At 38.6% G+C, this 24,008-nt stretch overlaps 1 protein-coding gene across 5 annotated transcripts in view; it reads left to right on the top strand.

Annotated features, from left to right (window-relative positions):
* Positions 1-24,008, top strand: part of LOC141782232 (uncharacterized) — a 43,298-nt gene that overhangs the window by 12,428 nt on the left and 6,862 nt on the right. For 3 of the 5 annotated variants that reach the window (XM_074658369.1, XM_074658352.1, XM_074658374.1), the window contains exons 2-5: positions 13,491-13,794; positions 16,992-17,454; positions 19,424-19,499; positions 21,726-21,804. In XM_074658369.1, coding sequence (XP_074514470.1) covers positions 17,032-17,454; positions 19,424-19,499; positions 21,726-21,804 — 578 coding nt within the window. In that variant the 5' untranslated portion in view covers positions 13,491-13,794; positions 16,992-17,031. The other 2 variants (XM_074658357.1, XM_074658362.1) reach the window with 2 other exon arrangements.

The raw sequence follows: 24,008 nt of genomic DNA, 5'->3' as shown, positions 1-24,008 counted from the left end.
ACTCACGGCTGCGGTTAACAGAAGGCTAAACTATTAGCAACATTTACTCTCCGTCTCTGAAACGTTTCTCCGATATTGTAGCTCACTAGAGCCTCAAATCACAGTTTATCATCTCAAATGATTGTGATATCTGGATTCTGGCACCCAACAACACAACAAGATGACATTTTAGATGTGTTACTTTAGCCCACTGCTAGAGTTAGCCTCCAGTCTTTCCTTTGTTTAGCCTCCATCTAACACTGTGACGTCATCATGACGTCAACACAAAAAGGGTCTATTGCTCCAGTAAAGCACCACAAAGGTTAAGCACAATAACGTCTACATTTCTCAACCGATTTCAATGAGTCCCTTTATATTCAAGGGTTTATGATCAATGCGTAGTAACGTTAAGTTAGCGTTAAGATTTTTTTTTCTTTTCCCAAAACTTTTGGTGAAAAACTGTTAAATACGTTAACGTTACTGCTTCCGGTTCATGGATCACCGGTCTTGCCTTCGATATGGTGGGATGCAATCAGTTATTAGGTCATTATTAAACAGTCAATATTACATCTTCCTTTAAGAATTTTTCACATTATCAAAACGTTTGGATACGTAACTTAGTTAATCAGATAAGAGCTACCTTGTGTTCGTTCTAGTGAAGCTAATGTTTTTTCTACTCCACGTAGGGACAACCACAGCTGTCATGGCGACCGCGGCTAATGCATGAGCTAATGCTAAACACGACGCATCAAGTAGTAGTAGTATGGATCTCAGAAATGGAGGACCAACTTGTTGATTTGTGGCAACAACAAATGTACCACTAATAACAGGGAATCTATTAAAGTCTGTTTTCTCTGTTCATGTTCCGGCCGGAGCTCCAGCTCATTAATTATACCGTACTAAGACGGTTTGTTTTTTAACACTGATAATCAGCATGTTTCACAGGATTCAGTGTCTCTTTTTATTAGAAGTGATAACGTGTTACTGAGCAGCTTCACAGCACAGCGTGTACCTCCATGTTTCCCCTCATTTATCGTGTTCTTGTTGTTGTTTTTAACCTGAAGCTCGTCCCAAGTGTCACCGTTGTACTTGCCAGATTTCACCATGAATTAGTCAGACAAGTGACTAATTTAGAAGGCGATTAATAATGAGCCGCCTTAGTTAATCATCCTTCTTCTATCATCATGATGAACTACAGCGTATCAGCTGTCTTGAAGAAATGTCATCAAAATCTACGTGATTTATTTAAATAAAAACAGATCAAAGTGATAGATAATTCAGCTTGGAGTTCAGTAATAAAATCCAGTCAGAAGTGGGGGGCGTACTGTGTAGCTGAGGACACCAAGGTCATGTCCTCAGTGTTGAATCTGAGAATTTGAGACGGGGGTTGGGTGGGGTAAACAGCCAGAGACGTTGAAACAATTACAGTCGTATTTATAGCGGTAGTGTCGGATCAGAAAACATTTCTATGTGTCGTCCTGGAGGGCAGTTACAAGAACATATATTCTGTTGTTTAAGTGACTTCTATGGCATTTGTTGAGAATAAGAAAGTGAATGAAACTGTATCTTCACTACACTAAACCAGATGTTGTAGCATGAAAGGAATGTATGTGTGTGCCTGAATCACTGTAGCATATCTTAAACATGACGTCTTTTTATGGCCACATGTAAATAAAAGTTGCGTGCAGCTGCAACACGTACTGTGTTGTCATTACACTTGTATTTCCACGTCTATCCATCATATAGATATCTCCAACATTGCTGCAGGGAGTTATTTGTGTGCAGAGGGGAAAAAACCCAACAAAGCAAAGCGAGCCTCGATTCGTGTCCGTTTGTTACTATGGTGAAAGGAGGTGGAGAGGAGCAGGGAGGGCAGAGCGCTCAAGGACACTTCATATTTAGTCTGAGCTGGCCGAGCATCCAGCACAACAAACTGGTGCAAAGGTTCTGGGAAAAGAAAAACAATCAACACACTGGTGGACGCTTCCAGCTGCTGAAACTCCTGCAAGTTTTAACCCCAATTAAAGAATGTAAATTCTCTCCCTGTGAGTTAAAAACTTTAGTCAACCAATTAATCCTCAAAGTGATTAATCAAGAAAAAATGCCAAATGTTCACCGGCTCTATTTCCTGTTTATTGCGTCCTGTGGCTTTGTGTCAATATTTTCTGACATTTCACAGTACAGACTAACCAATTAATCAGTTTATTAAAACAAAAATCAATGAGAATACTTGCGCTGTTAGCACCGTTAGCTGCAAGCTGCCGGCTCAGCCGTCACCATGTTGAGAGCCGCGCGGAGGCAATAGAAATGCTCCCAATGCCACATTTGGCACCTTTAAACCATTGCAGAAGAAAAGGACGCAATGAGTCGATGTAACTAGCACAGTAGTAAACAATGTAGAAAAATTAGGCAGCGCTGATCAAATATGAATCAATATTCTGTTACTGTAATGCCTATTTCGTTTTCATATTTAATGCCTAAAACAAAGATAAATGGATTTCCAGCACTGCAAATCCCTCACAGTATCTTTACACTTGATTTTTCAGTCTGGCTGACCTTTCAACCGGATGTTGTGACGTTCTTGGTCAGAAGGAATGAAACAGTAAAACACTCCGTGGGACAGATGGTAAAGCTCTGGTAGTCCTGCACTAAAATGATGAACTTCTCCTCCATTTTTATCGCAGACTGATATTTTCAGAAGAAAGAAAAGATATCAGACCGCTTTGATTGGTTGTTCATCGTCACATGACATGCGATGCACTCTGCAGAAAGTTCTCTAAAAGTTGAACTGTGTTCATCTCGGATCACAGCCGTTGTGCCCTGAACAAAAGGCGCTTGTAACGCATCACGAGAGCGTCGTTCCCACGCAGAGGAACCAGATTTTTTTGATTTGCTCAAAGTTACCAACTGAAGCTTTAATGTGACTCATGGAAAATAGCCGATAATTTCCCTTATCAGGACGTCGTTATAATGACGTCATGATGATGTGTTTCTTAACAGCTGATCCTGATCTGGTCTAAAGACTATTTTTAGCTCTTTTATGATGCAGAAGCAACAATTACATCACCAGAAGAACAGTGTGTCTTCTTCTCCTATCTCATCAACACATTTCCTGTTGAGGCTCTGACGTCATGTTCGCTCTCACTAGCTAGTAATAGTACAAGTACATGTATTATATAATAGTATTAGCAGGATTTGATAGTAGTTTCAGTAGTAGAACATGATTCCTTCTATTGTTTTGGAAAGAGGCCCGTTGTGTTAAACTCTGCAGTCTTTTATCGAACAGTCTTCACACAAAAAGCCCATAAATGTCGGCAGCCGGGCAGCGAGCAAACATTAATCACTGCATCATCCACAATTTTCCAGGAATTGTCGTAAAGCTTCGATTTATGGCTACGAGAGAAGTCAAGAGCGTCACCAGAGTTGGTGGATGTGGCGTCAGAAGCTGCACGCCGCCCACAATGACACATCCTAAATGACCTGAGCTTTGTTCTCCAGATGGCGAGTTAGTTTTATTGTTTTAGGGTTTAGAAGAGGAACAAATCTGTTGAAGGTTTGATGTGATGTGTTGACATAGATGTGATCGATGGAAATCTCCCTGTTACCTGAAGTAGATGTTGTTTCTAAAGGTGTGAAATGATTCAGACTGTTCACCTGCTGTTGAAGTCAGTAAATTCTGTTCAACCTGAAGCCACACTTGTTTACCTTCATTCCGTACCTCTTGAGTCATGTCTGGTGTTGTGCTCATAGTTGTTTTTTCAACCATGAAAACAGTCCTCTGAGCCAATGAGAGAGTTGTAGACGGGATTAAGAATTCAGACGTCATCTTCCTGTGCCACAGACAGAGACGAGATTTACCACCTCGCGGATGTCTGCCGCCGCCAACCAGTCAAGTTGCAGTTTACATCCATGTCTGTCCAAAATATCGTCATTTGTCATAATTTGATCCTGTTAGACATTTGTGTGAAATTGTCATAATTAGAATATGAATTCTTGAGTTGTGGCCAAAAACGTGTTTTGACCTTTGATCACCAAATTCTAATCTGTGCCAGATGTATGTGATAAAAAAGGACAGACTACAACAGCACTCTAATTTGACTTTATTAATATTGCCACCCATCAAACTGGAGTGCTGTTGAAGTCTTTCCTGTTTTATCATCTACATTAAAGGTGCAGTGTGTAGGATTTAGCGGCATCTTGCGGCAGGCTTGTAGACTGCAACCAACTGAAGGTTGTCCCGTGTGCCAAGCGTCGCTAGGTAGGTAGTAGCTACTCTTTGGTGTTGAGCGGGTAGCGTAAATTTTTTTGTCTGGGTTTGATCAGCTGCTTACTTTGACAAGAAATGATGCTGATGAGAGCTGTAAGAGTCAACCAAAACAGTAAATTTGGGGCCAGAAAACCAAAACAGTGAGCTGTTAAAGATGTTAAAATTAGGCCTGTCAATCGATTAGAATATTTAATTGCTATTAATTGCAAATTAATCACACATTTTTTATCTGTTCTAAATGTACCTTAAAGGCAGATTTGTCAAGTATTTAATACTCTTATCAACATGGGAGTGGGCAAATATGCTGCTTTATGCAAATGTATGTATATATTTATTATTGGAAATCAATTAACAACACAAAACAATGACAGATATAACATGGCAAACTGCAGCCCAACAGGCAACAACAGCTGTCAGTGTGTCAGTGTGCTGACTTGACTATGACTTGCCCCAAACTGCATGTGATTATCTGATTTTGAGGCTCTTTAAACCATCACTTATCTATTCTCACTGTGTGCACTCGTCAGGCTGCAGCTGAAAGCATTAACAGAGTCCTGACTGGAGACACACTTTATGTTTACCGTGTCCTTGAGTTCTCACAGTCTGTCCGCTGCTCATTCAGATGCAGATGGAATACATTTATCTTTCAGCAGTTTGCTTTTCTTCGACCTAAAGCCGAGCCGTAAATCAGGCTCAAGGTTACAGAAATACTGCATATAAAGTAGCTGCTTCTCATAAGGTGAATAATACATTCTGTAGTGAGAAGAGAAACATGACTGCACTGTTATTAACATGAACGTTAAACTAATAAAAATGTTTTCCTTTCATAATGGCCATTTCATTTCATTATAAATGTCATTTATATTTATTTTAGACAGAAAAAGGTTAAGAAACGTGTGGTAATTTGTAAATAATAGTAAGAATCCACAATTAAAACCCCTGTACTTTATTCATTCATGGAGCTCTGCAAGTCATTGCATGTTCTACAACACTGTCCTGCACATATTTGCAATATTTGCACTATTTGTTAACCATATCTGTTTATATCATGTTTATTTTTGTTTATAGCTTATTTTGTATATTGTGTATTGGTAGAATTTCATTTTATTTTTTTTATTCTTATTTTTATTCTAACGTTTTTATCTATTCTTTTGTTATTATACTGTTTGACTTGCACCAACATAACCAAAGCAAATTCCTAGTGTATATCTCTTACACCTGGCAATAAACACAATTCTGATTCTGATGTTTCAGAATAAAAGCCTTGTGTTAAGAAATGAAGGAATTCTGTCCACAGAAAAAAAAACACTTGAGGGCTTTTATTTTGAAATGTGGGTGCTATGCTTCCATGATGGCGCCATCGGTAGGGGCGGCGTTATCACCTGTAACTCGCCATATGAGAGCAATGCAGAGCTTTACATAGACAATAATTGTTTTCTGATATATTAATGCTGTGGATATCATATAGAGCACCATGTGATGATGTTGCACACAGAGAGAGAATCAGATCACATGAAACCAGCTGATTTTAATGCCTCAGTTTTCTCATTCATATTTAAAATACGAGCTGATTTTAGGCATATAAAAAGTTTAACTTTAGAGTCTAACTTGCTGTAAAGAAGTGAGCACCTTCTGGCCAACCCCCAAATTATGCAACCAGACATTATTAAGATCATGTTAGAGAGAGAGAGAGAGAGAGAGAGAGCAGAGTTACATAACTGTTGAAATATATCTGGAGTCACATGTTCAGAGTAAAGGCCTGCAGTCACACACACACATACACACACACACACACACACACACACACACACACACACACACACACACACACACACAGTGAAGATTGCCGTGTGATTCTGAGCCATGTGAAGAAGTCTGTGACCAGCAGGAGAGAGGCGGAGACATGACATAATACTATTACTGCTGCAGTACTGCTACTCCCACTGTTACAGTTACTACTGTAAGTCACTACTGCGCTACATTTTGGCAAGGAAAAACTGTCATGGCCATTTTCAAAGGGGTCCCTTGACCTCTGACCTCCAGATCAGTGAATGTAAATGGGTTCTATGGGTACCCACGAGTCTCCCCTTTACAGACATGCCCACTTTATGATAATCACATGCAGTTTTGGGGGCAAGTCATAGTCACACGGTCTGTTGGAAACTTGCTAAAGTTACGCAGACTACGTGTGGCGGCGGCGAGCACGAAGCCTCCGGCAACGCTAGAGCTGCTAACGTAGCACAAATACACACACTGTTTGTTGGGCCTCGCTAAAGTTACGCCGGGCAGACACACAGCTGACAACCTGCTAAACTAAACTAAATGTGCAGTGGAGACTTTTACTGGGAAAGTGGCTGCATGTCCGTGACACTACACGCAGCATTGTAGCTGCTGAGTTAACGCTCCCGGACGGTGAACTGGGGACTCCCGTCAATGAATATCTGTTGTGCTCCTGAAGCTGGCGCAGCGCTGCATGCGAGGCACAAATCTTGTCGGTTAACGGTTAATAATCGGTTAACAAGGGTTGGTTATCGGTTAAGAAAATGAACTACTACTAACTACTAACTCCTACTATTACAATACTCCTAACTACTACTATTGCTGCTACTATTGTACTACTGCTGCCACCTGCTACCCTTACAGCTTGTACTATTACCTCATAAATATACAGAGGTTTTTACCCATCAGCAGATTCACAGTATCATATAAAACGTTTATCAGTGTAAAAACTTAAACCTTGTTAGATTCATCATACAGGTACATACATGAGATTTGACCTCTGCATTTAACCCATCCTTAGGAGCAGAGGGCAGCTGTGAAGGAGCCGGGGATCGAACTGCCAACCTTGTGAGCTACAGCCGACCTCCCCCACCCCCTCCTGGTAAATGATGAGTTTATAATGAGGCTGACACAGTAATAAAACAAATATGAAACTGAGATCTGGTTCAGTCAGTTCTGATCTCTTTTGTAGACTGTGTGTTCATTCTCTGATAGTCCGCTCAGTCTCACACGTCCCGTTGACCAAACAGCTTGTGACTCATCGATGTCGTTTCTATTAAAAGATTTTACAAGACAAACCCAAAAAATGCAGACTGGAAAAAAAACACAAAGCTGCTGTTTGGTCCCTGAAAAGTCGACAGATGCTGTTGGAGGTTTTCACCTCACAGTTAATTAAAGTAGTCTTTTAGTACTTGATTTAGTAGCTCAAACTTCACCTCTAGACGTTAGCTGTGTCCCAAATACACACCGTATACTAAGAATACATTATGTACTATTCATAGCATACTGTTTGGCACTTTTTATACAAAAGAATAATTTACTTTACAGTTTTGGACCAACAGATAAACATATGAAATGTGCTGCTGATGGAGGTCAGAGCTGTTTTGGGAAAGTTAATTTCAAACTTAGAAACTTGACACCGGTGGTGGAGGAGGAAGTATTCAGATCCTTTACTTAAAGGGACTATTTGTAACTTTCACAAATGCTTGTTAACAGCATGTGTGGTTGGCCCTCACTTTCATTGCGCCACGGGGTTTTGCTTGCACCCTCTGACTCGCGCGTTCGTTAGACTCCTTGGTCCGTGTCTCAAGACGGATCGGGTGGGTTGCCGACATCGCCACAGACCCCTATCGCCTTTTACGTAGGCTGAGCATCACACACACACTCACTAACATATGGTATGTTTGTGTGTTTGCACTTCAGGGTTAAGCTCCCACACGACTTCACTTAGTGCGCATCATTAGAGCTGACAGAGCATCGATCACCGGCTTTTCATCTCCCAGACGCTGCAGGAGGGCTGCAGCTCAAATCCCTTTTAATTACGGATGAATGGGATTATGTGGTTGGAGACACACACACACACACACACACACACACACACACACACACTCAAAGGCCGTCTCATACTGAGATTAGAGTCGGACCGATATATCAGCTTGCTGATGTGTCAGGACTTTCATTAAATATCAGGTACCAGCTGGTCTTGGCCTTTCACCCCGAGGATGTCGCGTCTGATCGGTCTGTAGTCTGTAAAATGTGACAAGAAATGTTTTATGTTCTTTCACCATGTTGAGAGCCATGTGGAGGCAATAGATATGCTCTGAATCTCGTATTGAGCACCTTTAAATATCGGAAAAAGACATGTTCCCGTACAGGCTGTTCTCTACACCGTTCATAGCTATACCTATGAAAAGTAAATGCACTGTAATTCATATATATCCCACAAAATGTATTATATGTAATCCACGTAATTGTGAACAGGAAGAATAAAGGGCGGTGAACGCTGCGTAGGGACTTTCACCCAGGAGACCGGCGTTGGTGTCCCATGTGAAACCAGAAGTCAACGTTGACTTATTTTTCACGTAACTTCTGTACTTAAGTTACCTAAAGTGGTGCCTAAACCTAACTAAGTAGTTTTGTTACCTAGACCTAACCAAATTGATCTTTTCTAAGTAGTTTTGTTGCCTTAACCTAACCAAGTCGTTTGGTTGCTCAAACCTAACCAAGTAGTTTTGTTGCCTAAACTTAACCAAGTCAATTTTTTTCCTAAACCTAACCAAGTAGTTTTGTTGCCTAAACCTCACCAAGTCGATCTTTTCCTAAACCTAACCAAGTAGTTTTGTTGCCTAAACCTCACCAAGTCGATCTTTTCCTAAACCTAACCAAGTAGTTTTGTTGCTTAATCCTAACTAAGTAGTTTTGTTGCCTTAACCTAACCAAGGCAATCTTTCTTAAACCTAAATAAGTAGTTTTGTTGCCTAAACTTAACTAATAAGTTTTGTTGTCTAAACCTCACTAAGTTGATCTTTTCCTAAACCTAACAAAGTAGTTTTGTTGCCTAAACCTAACAAAGTAGTTTTGTTGTCTAAACTTAACTAAGACGTTTTGTTGCCTAAACGTAATCAAGTTGATCTTTTTTTTCGTAGGAAAACGCACGAAAAATGAATAACTATTCGTAAGATATCATAAGAACCGTTGTATGAATCATACAAAGTTATCATTTCAAATGTCACATAACCACTTGTGTGTTTCATATATGATGAATTAACATGCTTTTTGTAAGTAATATAGCTGTATTGGTTGAACTACCAGAATCAGTGCACTTTACTTTGTAGGGAAATGTGTATCACTGCCCCGTCATCCACAACAACACCAACCGCAATCGACTTTATGAATAACAGTCAACAGTGAAAAATCCATACAGCTGTATTTTTCTCTGACTCATCAGATGACTCAGCTGCACTAAGTATCCACTACTAGCACAAAGGCTATGACTAACACACGGATAAAAGACTTCAAAACTCCTCCTGGCATTACATGTTTTTACTTCCCTCAACATAACACACAGTAGAGAGTCCACTGTCTAAGCATCATAAAGATTAAACACACAACAAGTGAATATAAGTGCCCAGAGCACCAAAATCCAACCCATCTCTGCAAAAAAAAAAAAAATGTAAATGAATCCATTGTTTATTATGCTTCAGTGAATGGCTGAATGTAAAGGGGCCATTGTTGGAAAATATGTGCAAAGGGGTTCAAGATTTCCTTTCTTCCCTTCTCATCCAGTATAATGTTATCACTAACAGGATATGACACACTTGAACAATTGTGGTTTCGGTGGTCTAAAGCTGAGTGGAAGTGCAAGTCATTGCCAGGCGGCAGAAAGGAGCAGGCTATGTAGTGGGACAACTGATAGGAGTGAAATGAGTGTAGATAGGAGGCGAGAGGGCAGGAGGCCACCAGAGAGAAGAGGATTTAACACAAAGCTCTGTTAACTCCAGGGGATCGAATTCATGTCAGCGGGCTCCTACTGAAGCTGTCAGGACTTCTTCTCCTGGGTTGTTGACCCTAAACAAATCTTTATTTAGTCTGCATGTGGTTGTTACTGTGAGATAAACAAATCAATGCTGCCATGTGGGAACGTCTGAAGTTATATCACAGCTTAATGATTTAAGTACTTCTCTATAAGCTCCGGGAGAAGTTGACACATGGTCAGTCAAATACATTTCTCCTGATGGGGACAGAGTTAAGGTCTGCAGAACAGAAAAAATTAGTTTCAAAGTTCATTCTTGACAGCAGCTGACAAAACAATCTCACCTCAAGGTCCATTATTAAGTAGATAATCTGGATGTTTTTCGATCATATCGCACGATCTTCATTAGCAGGTGATGATCAGAAACATAGTTGTACTATATAAAATAGTTTACAGTATGTTCTGTGTTACACTACGAGACTAAAGATATAATCGGTAGGTTGTCCTCAACATTTAACAGTGGCCTGCTTCACAAATTTGGCATAAAAGTCCACTTGGACTGAAGCATGAACTGATGACATTTTGGCGGTCAAAGGTCACTGTGACCTCACAAAACACGTTTTTTTTTTGGCCATAACTCAAGAATTCATATGCTAATTATGACATGTTCACACATGTCTAACAGGATAAAATGACGTAGTGATGAAAATTTGGACAGACATGGATGTAAACTGCAACTTGACTGGTTGGCGGAGGAATACAACCACGAGGAGGTAATTCTAGTTTTCACCTTGTGAGTCTGTAGCCCCTTTCACACAGAGATTCCACAATACTGCCATGAAGAAGACAAAGTTGTATGTGTTCAAAATGCACCTTAAAGGGACATTTGTCAAGTATTTAATACTCTTATCAACATGGGAGTGGACAAATATGCTGTTTTATGCAAATGTATGTATATATTTATTACTGGAAATCAATTAACAACACAGATCAATGACATATTGATCCAGAAACCCTCACAGGTACTGCATTTAGCATAAAACAATATGCTCAAATCATAACATGGCAAACTGCAGCCCAACAGGCAACAACAGCTGTCAGTGTGTCAGTGTGCTGACTTGACTATGACTTGCCCCAAACTGCATGTGATTATCATAAAGTGGGCATGTCTGTAAAGGGGAGACTCGTGGGTACCCATAGAACCCATTTACATTCACTGATCTGGAGGTCAGAGGTCAAGGGACCCCTTTGAAAATGGCCATGTCAGTTTTTCCTCGCCAAAATTTAGCGTAAGTTTGGAGCGTTATTTAACCTCCTTCTCGACAAGCTAGTATGACATGGTTGGTACCGATGGATTCATTAGTTTCATATGATGTCAGTATCTTCACTCTAGCTTTACAACTGAGCCTGCTACAACTTAAAAATCACAAGTTGTGTTAATGCGTTAAAGAAATTAGTGGCGTTAAAACAAATTGGCGTTAACTTTGACAGCTCTAGCAGGAACATACTTTGAATTGAGAGCATTTATACGCATCATTTACAGTTGATTTGCTGGTGAGTCACGGTGCATTTCAGCTGAACTGGTTTGTCCAAGTATTGATTAGATGGTTTCAACATTACTGCAGCTCTCTCTCGCATTTATTAGCTACAGACCATTTGGGCTGTGACACAATTGGCAGCGAAGCCACGAACAGGAAATCTCTGCAACTCTCTCCATTCAGGTTATAAATTGCTCAGTGGGCAGATGATTTCTAGTTGTACTGGTGCAACGATCAAACAATGAGTCCTGGCAGAGACACCGGTGATGCCTTCAGTCCTACAAGTAGTCACCTCCCCAGATTTGGAGGTCCAATGTTGAAACACCTAATGTGGGTTATTTGTGCAGTTTTTTTTATTTGGCATCCTTTTTTACAGGAACAAAATGCATGTAAATGGAAAAACATTGGCCCTTCATTCTCCTTTTTTATTAATGGATTTAGAATACATTTCTCCTCACTGAAGGTATAGTTTGACAGCTTATCGCTGTGTTACCAAGAACTGTGAAGATCGATACCACTCTCATGTCTGTGCAGTATGGAGCTGCAGCCAGCTGCATAAAAATAGACCTAGTCTTTATCTTAAATATAACTTTAAGTCAGACTTGTTATAGACACTTAAATGTATCCGTTGCATAAAGCTTCCCTACGAGTGACTAATGTAAGACTGACTTAGATAGCCTGTTGTACAATGCATTATGGGTGAAATACAACTTCACAGAAGAGAAAAAAAATAGCGGATGTAACAGCAACACTAGTCTGGGAGAAAATAACAACATAAATCCAACGGTTGTTAGAACCGTTAAAGATGTTCAGAAACAGTTCAAGAATATGGTACAAGAATCTAAAAAGTAATGGGTAAACAGTTGAAATAGCTAGCTAAAGGTTAGCTGAAAGTAATGGATATATAGTTGAAATAGTTAGCTAAAAATTAGCTAGAAGTAATGGGTAAACAAAAAGTAATAAACAATTGAAATAGCTAAAAGTAATGAATAAACAGTTGAAATAGTTAGCTAAAAGTTAACGTTGGCTAAAAGTAATGAATAAACTGTTGAAAATAAAAAAATTATATATATATATATATATAAAATTGTATTTATTTTTTAAAGAACAAAAGTATTAGCATATATAATTATTTATTTATATTTTTGCCTGTTGTTTAATTTTTGCCTTCAGATCATTTCATTGAGAATCTGTGTTATACATGGATGTATAAGGTGTTATAGGCAGTACGTAAAGTCCACTTCTAATAACTGAAAGTAATGGAAAACAGTTGAAATAGTTAGCTAAAAGTTTACGTTAGCTAAATTTAATGAATAAGTTGTTGAAAATAAAAATAAAATTATATATAATTTTATTTTTTTATTGAAGTACAAAAGTATAAGCATATATATATATATATATATATATTTTTTGCCTTTTGTTTAATTTTGCCTACAGATCCACTTCTAATAAGGTGTTTAATTAAAAAGGTCGCCTCTCAGCCAATGGGAGAGCTTAATTGAAGGAACACTGGGGGTGACGCCACACATTGTTTCGTCATGACATGATCACGTGTGCACAACTGTTTTATTTATTATTCCACAATAATTTCTCTTTCTCTCCGTGTGTTTGTGTGAAAATAGTTATTATAAAATAATGATATATACGTATAAATGTATGTATATATATGTATATATATATATATATATGTATATGTATGTATGTATATATATATATATATATATATATATATATATATATATATATATATATATATATATATATATGTATGTATATATATATATATATATATATATATATATATATGTATGTATATATATATATATATATTTGTATGTATGTGTATATATATATATATATACATTTTTTTTATCCCCACAATAATTTCAATTTTTCTTCCTGTGTGTGTTTGTGTGTGTTTGTGTGCGTGTGTGTGTTTGTGTGTGTGCACGAGGTTCCTGCTCGTGAATGTGTGTGCGTGTGTGTCTGAGTGTGTGTGGTTGTGCCCCGCCTCTCTCGGACACGTTGCCCAGGGAGAGGCTGCACGGGCTGGATGGATGAGACTCTCTGCTCGCCTTCCTCTCTGCGTCTGCTGCCTTCACGCTCCTTCATGGTCTCATCTTCACTCCTCCATCAGTCTGCTCGGTCAGTCAGCGCGTCCACACACACACACACACGCACACACGCACCGTGTCTGCTGCTGCTGCATGTCCTCAACTCACCGAGCCGGAGACGGGAAACACAACGCTTCACTGCTGGTAAGAGACACACACACCTCTCCCTGTCTCTGCTCTCACCTGGACTCATCAGGTTTTGTTATATTAATTATATGATAATGAGGGAGGCTCAGTGTTGCGGAGCTGCTGCGGGTTTTGGAGCTGATGTTCTGATGTTTGCGGGTTTGAACGCAGCTCTGCAGCTTCTTCACGTCTGCTGGGTAACTTCCATTATATCTAATTAGTGCATGTTTAAATGGTGTTTTCTGTGCTAAGTTGAGAACATAAATGTGTGAATGAATCTACATGACAGACTTGTATCAGCAGCGTGTGTGTGTGTGCGTGCGTGCATGTGTGCATGTGAACTGAAACAGGTCCATGTGTTTGGATGTTTTTTTATTACATAATGTTGGACGACCTGCCCAGTTGGGAAAGGCAGAGAGAGAGAGGAGGGTTATTCAATCTACTGGCCTGTATATATTCAGTCAGAGAGCTGTAATGTCTCAGGCTGCATGTACCAGTTATACTGGGAATTTAAACCAGTTTACACCAGCGCTGTAGCAGCACAACACTTTCTGCTCTTTGTCAAGGCAACAAAAAGTCCATAAAGTTTCATGTTAATCCTAATTTTGTTACATGTTGTGATGGTTTAAATTAGAGCCAAATCTGCAACCATTATAAAAACTGATTAAGCCATTTTTGAAGCCAACAGCTAACTGGTAAAACTACTTAAATCTGAATATTTGATGGTTTTCTGTCACAGTTAACTAAATATTTTGTGTATTTTTTACTGTTTGTTGGACGAAAATATTTTGAAGACATTAACTTTGGTTTTAGGGAATTGTGGCGAATATTTTTCACTATTTTCTTATTTTTTATAGACTAAATGATTAACTCAGTCAATACTTTATTCCTCTCAAAGTAGTGCTATGATGTTGGAACGATTAATCGATTAGTTGTCAACTATCAAATTAATCACCAACTATATTATTGTATATTCAGTAATTTCAGAGTGCTCTGCTGTCCATGTTTTAAACTAACTAACTGGTCAAAGCTACTTAAATGGGAATATTTGCTGAAAAACTGAAAACGGAAAAATAACCAAGTATAACCATCAGATTAATTGATAAAATAATAGCGTTAAAATAATGTTAATCCTAATTTTGTTACATGTTAAAATGGCCTAAATTAGAGCCGTGTTTTAAGACAATAATTTAAATTTAAATGTGAATATTTGCTGGTTTTCTACCACAGTAAAGTGAATATTTTGTGTATTTTTTGACTTTTTGTTGGACAAAAATACGTCAAGTTTGGTTTTAGGGAATTGTGATGAACTTTTTTCACTATTTTCTTATTTTGTTTTACACTATTATTATATATTCGGTCATTCTCCTCTTTGTCAAGCCACCAAAAAGTCCATAAAGTTTATGTTAATCCTAATTTTGTTACCTGTTAAGATGGTCTAAATTAGAGCCATATTATAAGACAACAACTAACTGGTACAAGCTACTTAAATGTGAATATTTGCTGGTTTTCTACCACAGTAAAGTGAATATTTTGTGTATATTTGACTGTTTGTTGGACAAAAATATGTCAAGTTTGGTGTTGGCGAATTGTGACGGACGTTTTTCACTATTTTCTTATTATTTTATAGACTATTATAATATATTCGGTCTTTCTCCTCTTTGTCAAGCCACCAAAAAGTCCATAAAGTTTATGTTAATCCTAATTTTGTCATGTTAAAATGGTCTAAATTAGAGTAATTTTTTAAGCCAACAACTAACTAGTATAGTACAAGCTACTTCAATGTGAATATTTTCTGGTTTTCTACCACAGTAAAATGAATATTTTTTGTATTTTTGACTGTTTGTTGGACAAAAACACTTTGAAGACTTCAACTTTGGTTTTGGGGAATTGTAACAGACGTTTTTCACTATTTTCTTATTTTTTTATGCACTATTATTATATATTCGATCATCTGTTGTACTGGGAATTTAAGCAATTGATACCAGGTTACACCAGAGCTGTAGCAGCACAACACTTTATATTCTTTGTCAAGACAGCAAAAAGTCCATAAAGTTTTATGTCAATCCTAATTTTGTTAAACCAACATTTAACTGGTAAAAGGTACTTAAATGTGAATATTTTCTGGTTTTCTACCACAGTAAACTGAATATTTTGTGTATTTTTTGACTGTTTGTTGGATAAAAATACATCAAGTTTGGTTTTGGGGAATTGTGACCAACATATTTCACTATTTTCTTATGTTTTATACACTATTTATTATATCTGAGTGTAGGATCCAGTCTGCATGTACTGGGTGTACTGGGAATTTAAACTAATGACACCAGTTTACACCAGAACACTTTCTACTCTTTGTCAATACAACAAATAGTCCATAAAGTTTATGTTAATCTTAATTTTGTCATGTTATGATGGTCTAAATTAGAGCTAAATCTGCAGCCATTATAATAACTGATTAAGCTGTTTTTTAAGCCAACAACTAACTGGTAAAAGTTACTTAAATGTGAATATTTGCTGTTTCTTTACCACAGGAAACTGAATATTTTGTGTATTTTGGACTTCAAAAATAATTTGAAGACATCAACTTTGGTTTTGGGGAATTGTGATGGGCGTTTTTCATTATTTGTTTTTTTTATAGACTAAATGATTAATTTATGAAACGAGAAACGATCCAAGTATAATCATCAGAATAATTGATAAAATTAATTTATAAAACAATTAATACAATTGTATTATTTATTAATTTTAATATTTATTAAAATTATTTATCAATAAAATAATAGCGTTAATTAGAAAAAAATATCAAATATAACGTCACGCTGCCGTAAAGTGGTATCGGTGCCATTGTATCGGAGTGCGTGTACATGAGCACAGTATCGGACCCGATACCTGATACTGGTATCGGTATCGGTGCATTCCTATTCACAGGTCTTTTGGACACACAGACAACAGTGGGCTGAAGGAACCTTTTAGTTCCTTGAGAAGTAGTTCCAAGGACTAAAAGTCCTTTGGTGGAAACCCGGCTTTTGTAAGGTTTGCGATCTAAACTTGAGTTTGAAATAAAGTTCTTTATGTTTGAACAAAGTCGGTGGGATTAAGAGATTAAAATGTTGAGTATTTCCAAACAGCTATTGTGCAAAAGCACAGAAACACGTCTTATTTTAAAAATCTATTTTTGACATGCTGTTTTACAACGAGGTGCGTTTGTCCGGCAGGTCCGTGATGCTCTCTGCTGGCTGAGAGTCTAGCTCCAACATGTCGACCTCGGACTCGGATTACTCCATTGACTGGCTCGCCAGCGATGAGGACGACTACGACAGCCCAAAGACATTAAGTCCTCAGCACGCGGAGGAGTCGCCGGTACCGCCATCATCCTCAACGTCATCCTTAAGGGAGTCTCCTACAAGATGCCTTCACTCTGGAGCGACCCAGAGGAGGAGGAGGAGGAGCGACCACTGTGACTGTAAAGATGGAGGCCGCTGTGGGGTCGATGCTGACTCTCCGGCCGCCCTGCAGACCCTGACGGTCAGCCCAGTTCAGGGATTTACTTCTATAAGTGAGCAGCTTTCTGTGGAGTCAAAGCATCATTCAACCAGGAAGAGAGCTCACAGCGCTGGTTCGGACGGACTCTGTGAAAAGACTCAACCAGACACTGAAAATGAACTGTTCTCGCAGAAGGTGAGAGGTTTTATACTGTTTCACTGAGGGCTATCGTCGATCGAGGCTCAGCCCGTGGACGGTGTGAGGCCGGTAACGGCCCCCGATGGTCTAACTCCACAATCCAGTATTACAATGTTCAGTCGTTTCACGTTTTCAGTCATTATTTTCCAACATTTATAATAGAAACTAATCTCTGAATTTCCTTTACTAGTCCTTTAACTAAAAAACAAGTTGCAATACACTAAAATAAAAGTTAAGAAAGAGCTTTAATAATTTATAATAAAGAGTGCCTGCGTGAGAGGAAATAAAGATTTCACTTAATTGGAGTTGAGGGTGCTACGAAACAACCCCAGACCAAAAATGCAGGACAGGACAGGAGTGTCCACATACTTTTGGCCTGAATACTGAATCATGCAGAGAGAAAAGGCACAAAGTAGTTTTTCAAACCACAGCAGCTGAAAAAAGAGCTTCCCTGTGGTGTTCCTTATATATTCAAATGCTATTTTCCCTTCAAGCCCTTCTAAAAAATGTTTTCCCACATGACCTGACGTAGGTGTCTGCACGATGCTGCTGCTACATGTACAGTATATACAGTACATCCTTATGGTCAGTGTATTAACATAAATACAGTAACTTAGATGCCGGTCGGCAAGTTGGGGAAGCAGACAGGAGTACCGGCACGGAAGCTCAGCGATGTACTGCTGTGGACGCCACGTTAATTCTGATCAGAAAGTCACACAATAATACAAACAAACTAACCGATGGATGCCGCGGTAGACCAGAAACTCCTGTGTTCTGAGTGGTAAAATAACTGTTTTTGTGAATGTAGTCTGGTGGCTTTGAAGACAGCAATAGTCAGAAAGGGCTGCCTGCGAGGTAAAGCGGTGAAAACATTCTAAATATAGCGTACCCTTAATCTGATATTGATTTATTTTTAGGTGGCTAAAATAGTTTTTTCTGCTGCTCCCGTCCACAGCCGCTTTACCTCACCGCCAGACTGCGCTTTCTGACGGGAACTGAAGCCGTTATATCGCTCTCTTCAAAGCCACCAGACTCCATTCACAAAAACAGTAATTTGACCTCTCAGAACACGGGACACACATACAACCCCACTAACGTTGACTCAGCTAGTGCTAGCGTTCACATTATTCATAACCTTATTGATTAGCTTACTGTGGTAACCTAGGTCACTGCTTTAAAAGGTGAGTCCTGTAAAACTTTAAGGCACTCCTTATAGACTGAATGCAATGTAATGCAGCTAGAAGATGGTTCACACTTTGACTAAACACTCACAACTTCAACATGTTCTTCCATCTTCTATCACTCTTCACCTGCTGTACTCTGCTGACAGTCACAAGCTGCTGCCTGCCCAGCAGCTCACAAAAACATGTTTTTAGAGCGCTCCCTAAAAGAGAAAGTACATCTCTAGATGACAGAGTAGCAGCATCAAACGGTGTAAGAGGATCTGATGGGGTCTGTGTGGTGCTGCTGGGTCTCATGTATCCGTCTGAGGCTCGGGCATGAAGGCGACTGCTCACAGCTTTGGCGAGCCACGTGTGATTGAAGCTGTCGATTGTGATCAGTTTCTCCATCGGCTTCTGTCAGCTGTTAATGGCGGCCTCTTATCGAAGCGCCTGTGGACATTTACCTTCTGTGTTAACGGGACTAATGGCATCAAACGGGGGCGCTTGTAAATGGGTTCTCAGTCACTTAGCTGTAAATCAATAAGTCATTGACAAAATGAGAAATTGGAGAAATTCAGATAAGCTGTAAATCATGTGCAGCAATACACACTGTTACACACACACACACACACACACACACTAGTCATTAATGAACTGAGGTGATTATGTGCCTTATTTTAGGAAAGCAATAAGCAGCTCTGTGCTGTGGATGGGAACACTTAAGTAGCTATTAGAAAGCACTTTCTGTGGTGCAGCATCACTGATAGCTTGAATGCTAACTCACTCATGTGTTTTCCTCACAGTGCGCGGAGCTGCAGTGCTTCATCCAGCCGCTGTCGTCCATCCTGCGGGGCCTGAGATCAGGCAGGTACTCTGAACGTAAGTGTCTAATCCCAGCTTTCACAATCCCCTCCCGTAGCGCCCTGCAGGTTTGTTAATGGACACGCTCTGTGCAGATCACGCTGCTAAAGATAGACACTTCATGTGAGGATGGTTGACGTAAAAGTGGGGTGATTATAAAAGCATTTCCCTGTATGGATGTTCTCCTGAATCAGACCAAGACAACATCAGAATCAGGTTTATTTTAACAGGTATTTACGTACATACATGGAATTTGACTCCGGTTTTATGCAGCTCTCTCAACGTGCTTACACAGAATAGAAATAACAGCTAGGAGCAACAATCACCAACAATACAATAATACAAATAAAAAATAAATGTCTATAAACAAGTCAGGTGTTCTGGAAGTTGTAAACAATACAAATATATTGGATAAACATGGACTGTATGATTATGTACATGTGAAGATGTCTATATACTGTGTGTACAGTGAGATTTATATTTACAGTGACAGATATGTAGATATTACAATATGTACATAAAGTGACAGATGATATATACATATTACAAAAAAATTGCATTTAAGACTGTAAATCATAACCTAAAAATGTAGATTAGACTGTAAGAATTATAATCTAGAAATGTGCATTAAAGACTGTAAATTATAACCTAAAAATTAACATTAGACTGTAAGAATTATAATAAAACAATGTCCATTAAAAAACATCAAATATAATCAAAAAATGTGCATTAAAAACTGTACATTTTAATAATTTTTTTGCAAAAATGTACATTAGACTGTAAGAATTATAATCTAAAAATGTGCATTAAAGACTGTAAATTATAATCTAAAAATGTGCATTAAAGACTGTAAATTATAATCTAAAAATGCATTAAAGACTGTAAATTATAATCTAAAAATGTACATTAGACTGTAAGAATTATAATCTAAAAATGTGCATTAAAGACTGTAAATTATAATCTATAACTGCAGCAGCAGATATTTGGTGTCAGAGGGTAATTGACAGTGTATGACTGCATGTGGCTAATATAGAATATGTTTACTGCTGTGGTGATCAGTCAGTCAGTCCAACACTTTGGTCCAGAGTGAAATATCTCGTCTGCTATTGGATGAATTAAAATGATATTTGATCCAGATGTTCATGTTCCACAGAGGATGAATCCTAAAGACATGTAGCTCCACCTAAATGTCCTCTTGTCGTGACAGGATGTGTCTCAAACTAATGACCGAGTTCATCTTCTGCTGTACTTTGAGATTAATGTTAAAGGAATAATTTAACATTTTGGGAAATATTCAGTGTCTTCATCAAGAGTGAGATGAGAAGATGGATATCAGTTTCACGTCTGAGCTTTAAATATGGAGCTAAGCGTAGCATTAAGACTGGACGCAGGGGCAAACACCTCGCCTGGTTTCGTTATCTTCTGTAAAGCTTCTGATGCTAAATGACATTATTATATTCCTTTGATTCACTAAGTGATTCAAAAAATATTCTTCTCTCAATGAATCCGTGTTCATGTAGAAATAATTAAAGCTGAATGTCCACAATAAAAGACTCGGAGGGGCAGAAGACTGAATATTACCGCTGCAGAACAAAAAAGAAAAAGCCTCAAAGGCCTCACGAGTCATTTAACATCCTTTTTAAATTAAAAGTGCTTCAGAGATGAAAGACGGGATCAAAGACGCTCTGTTGTGCTCACAATGTAGGTGAGATATGAGCTTCAGAAGAGCTGTTGGCTCTCCGTCCTGCACGCTGGGCCAAATACGAGAGAGAGATAAAGTTTCTAAATACGGTCTGGCACCAAAACTACACACTTCTGTTTTGTTTTTTTGTGGAAGGCTGAAAGGCAGGAGATGATGCACTCAGAACACAATACAGGATGTATCTCATAAGGGATCATCATCATCATAAGATAACAACACTACAATCTACATTTCATAGTTGGGCTGTCAATCGATTAAAATATTTAATCCCAATTAATCGTTTTATTGTCCACAGTAAATCATGATTAATCACACGTTTTTTATCAGTTCAAAATGTACCTTAAAGGGAGATTTGTTAGGTATTTAATACTCTTATCAACATGGGAGTGGGCAAATATGCTTGCTACATGAAAATATATGTATATATTTATTATTGGAAATCAATTAATTAATAATAAGTGATTATCATAAAGTGTGCATGTCTGTAAAGGAGACTCGTGGGTACCCATAGAACCCATTTTAATTTTCTCTCATCTCTGCAGGTCTTAGCAGCTTCCAGGAGAGCGTCGCAATGGACCGGATCCAGAGAATAATGGGGGTCCTTCAGAATCCAAACATGGGGTAAATACCTTTTAGAAATACTCCAACAGCTTCAGCGTCTGCAGTAGAAACGACAGAATGCTAGAAGATTAGCCTTTCCTGTCCCATCAGATAAGGAAATAGTGTTCACATGTCAGATAAACGTCAGTTAGAAGCATTAGAGGCCTGATTGAATACTTTCAGGATTGTTTCTAAGATAAAATAGTTTTGGTTTTGATGGAAGAGAAATCCCCCCCCCAAAATAATGAGCTGCAGTTTAACAAAACTTTTTGTTATCGTGTATCGCTGAATGTTGTCAATAAACCAAAATGTAAAATACAGTACTACATGTTAAAATGATTCTTTATTATAGTATTGATGGTTCACAAAATGAACCACACGTTAAAAACAAAATAAAACAATCTAAAAGATAAGAGAGCCAGTGAAGCTAGAAATGTGTTTAATAAGAGGGGGATTTATTAACGGTTAAACTTTAATGTGATTGGTGTTGAAAAGACACATTTCACACAGACTTATTTTATTCTTCCCGGCATCATATATTCCTCCTGGACTTTGTACGACCTCCAGTAACGTCACAGACATGAAGTATTACTCCAACAACTTCAAACAGGCTGAATACACAACTGTTACGGCGCTTGTTTCCAGCTGGCGTCCGTCGTCTGCTTTAAGGGCTTGTTGTGAGCAGCGAGAAGTTTGTTTAACAATCACAGGAAAAGATTTGAAGGTCATTTAATACACTTCTCTGTGATTTATAGCTTACATGACTATCAGGACCGTACAGACGCAGTTTACTGCATCAATGCAGATTAAAACAGATGGCAGTGAAAATGATATGAAGTAAATTTAAGCTCCTGTGAAGTTTTTTTTATAGATTATACTGGCAAAAGATTTGCATAGTATAGCATGTCGTAAAAAACTTAAAAAAAACATTTCATGAAAAAAAGTCATAGTATAGCATGTAAAAAAAAGTCATGAAAAAAGTGACTCTATAGCATGTCGAAAATTTCATCAAAAGTCATAGTATATTATGTCAAAAGATTTCATGAAAAAAAAGTCATAGTATAGTATGTCGAAAAATGTCAGTCAGTCGGAGGAGGAGAGGACCAACATTAATCGGCGCTACTCCTGGCGACTAAAAGTGTCTTTTGTCATGAAAAAAAGAAACACCAGAAACCCATAATGATTCTCTAAATTGTATTGGATCAATATGACATTACAAGCATGTGTAGAACAGGTATTTAGGAAAAGTCAGGGCAGGAGGGAAACATAGACATGATGGAAAAATTCAACTTTTCAACGTTACTTAGCATACTCTATGGCGGTCCCAGCGTTGAGTACATTCAGCTGATAATGCTTACATACTTTTACTTTAAGTAAAGGATCTGAATCCTTCTTCCACCGCTGGTCTTTATAGTCTCGACATGCTGAGGTCAGCTGTTCCCGTTGCTGACCTGTTTACTTTAACATACTGAACATTTTTTCAAAGTAAATTTAACTGTGAAATGAACACGTCTGTTTAAAGTGAGCTGGACCACACGTGGAGCGCTGCAGCGTAGGTGGCTTCACATCTTTCCCAATAATCAGTCAGTTTCAACACACATACTTCCTGCGGTGTGTTTGTGTGAGGAGGAAAATATTGGAGTCATCCACCACCAGAACCAACTGGATGTTTTCTTTAGGCTCCAATGTTTCACATTTGGCAGAATAAACGGACACAGGCGGTGAAACCCGGCGATGTCGGCAGTCAGAGGCTGTAAAAATCAAAGTTAGCGGAGATATTTAGAGCAGTAAAGTCAACTCAGAAGTATCTGCTGAGTTCATTCAGGGATGGTTTTTAGTTAATTTTCAGTTTGTGTTTGAATGTTTTTACTAGTTATAACAACAAGACATCAATTGTTCTTCCATTTCTCCCAATGTGACATAAATATCAGAAGTCAGTGAGATACATAAAGGATAATGTACAGCTATCCCGCTTATTACACGGACACTTACTCAAGAAATCAATAATTTAACACAAAAACGGTCCGACATCAGAACTGCGCCCGTAGCGACGGTCTGCTATACGCGGCGACGGTCTTCTATACGCGGCGACGGTCTTCTATATGCTTCGACGGTCTGCCGTGCGCAGCGATGGTCTGCTATACGCGGCGATGGTCTGCTTTACGCAGTGGCGGTCTGCTACGCGCGGCGGCGGTCTGCTACACGCGGCGACGGTCTGCTTATGC

The sequence above is a fragment of the Sebastes fasciatus genome, chromosome 2, assembly GCF_043250625.1.
Source record: "Sebastes fasciatus isolate fSebFas1 chromosome 2, fSebFas1.pri, whole genome shotgun sequence".
Classification (NCBI taxonomy): domain Eukaryota; kingdom Metazoa; phylum Chordata; class Actinopteri; order Perciformes; family Sebastidae; genus Sebastes; species Sebastes fasciatus.
This window is presented reverse-complemented; position numbering and strand designations above follow the sequence as displayed.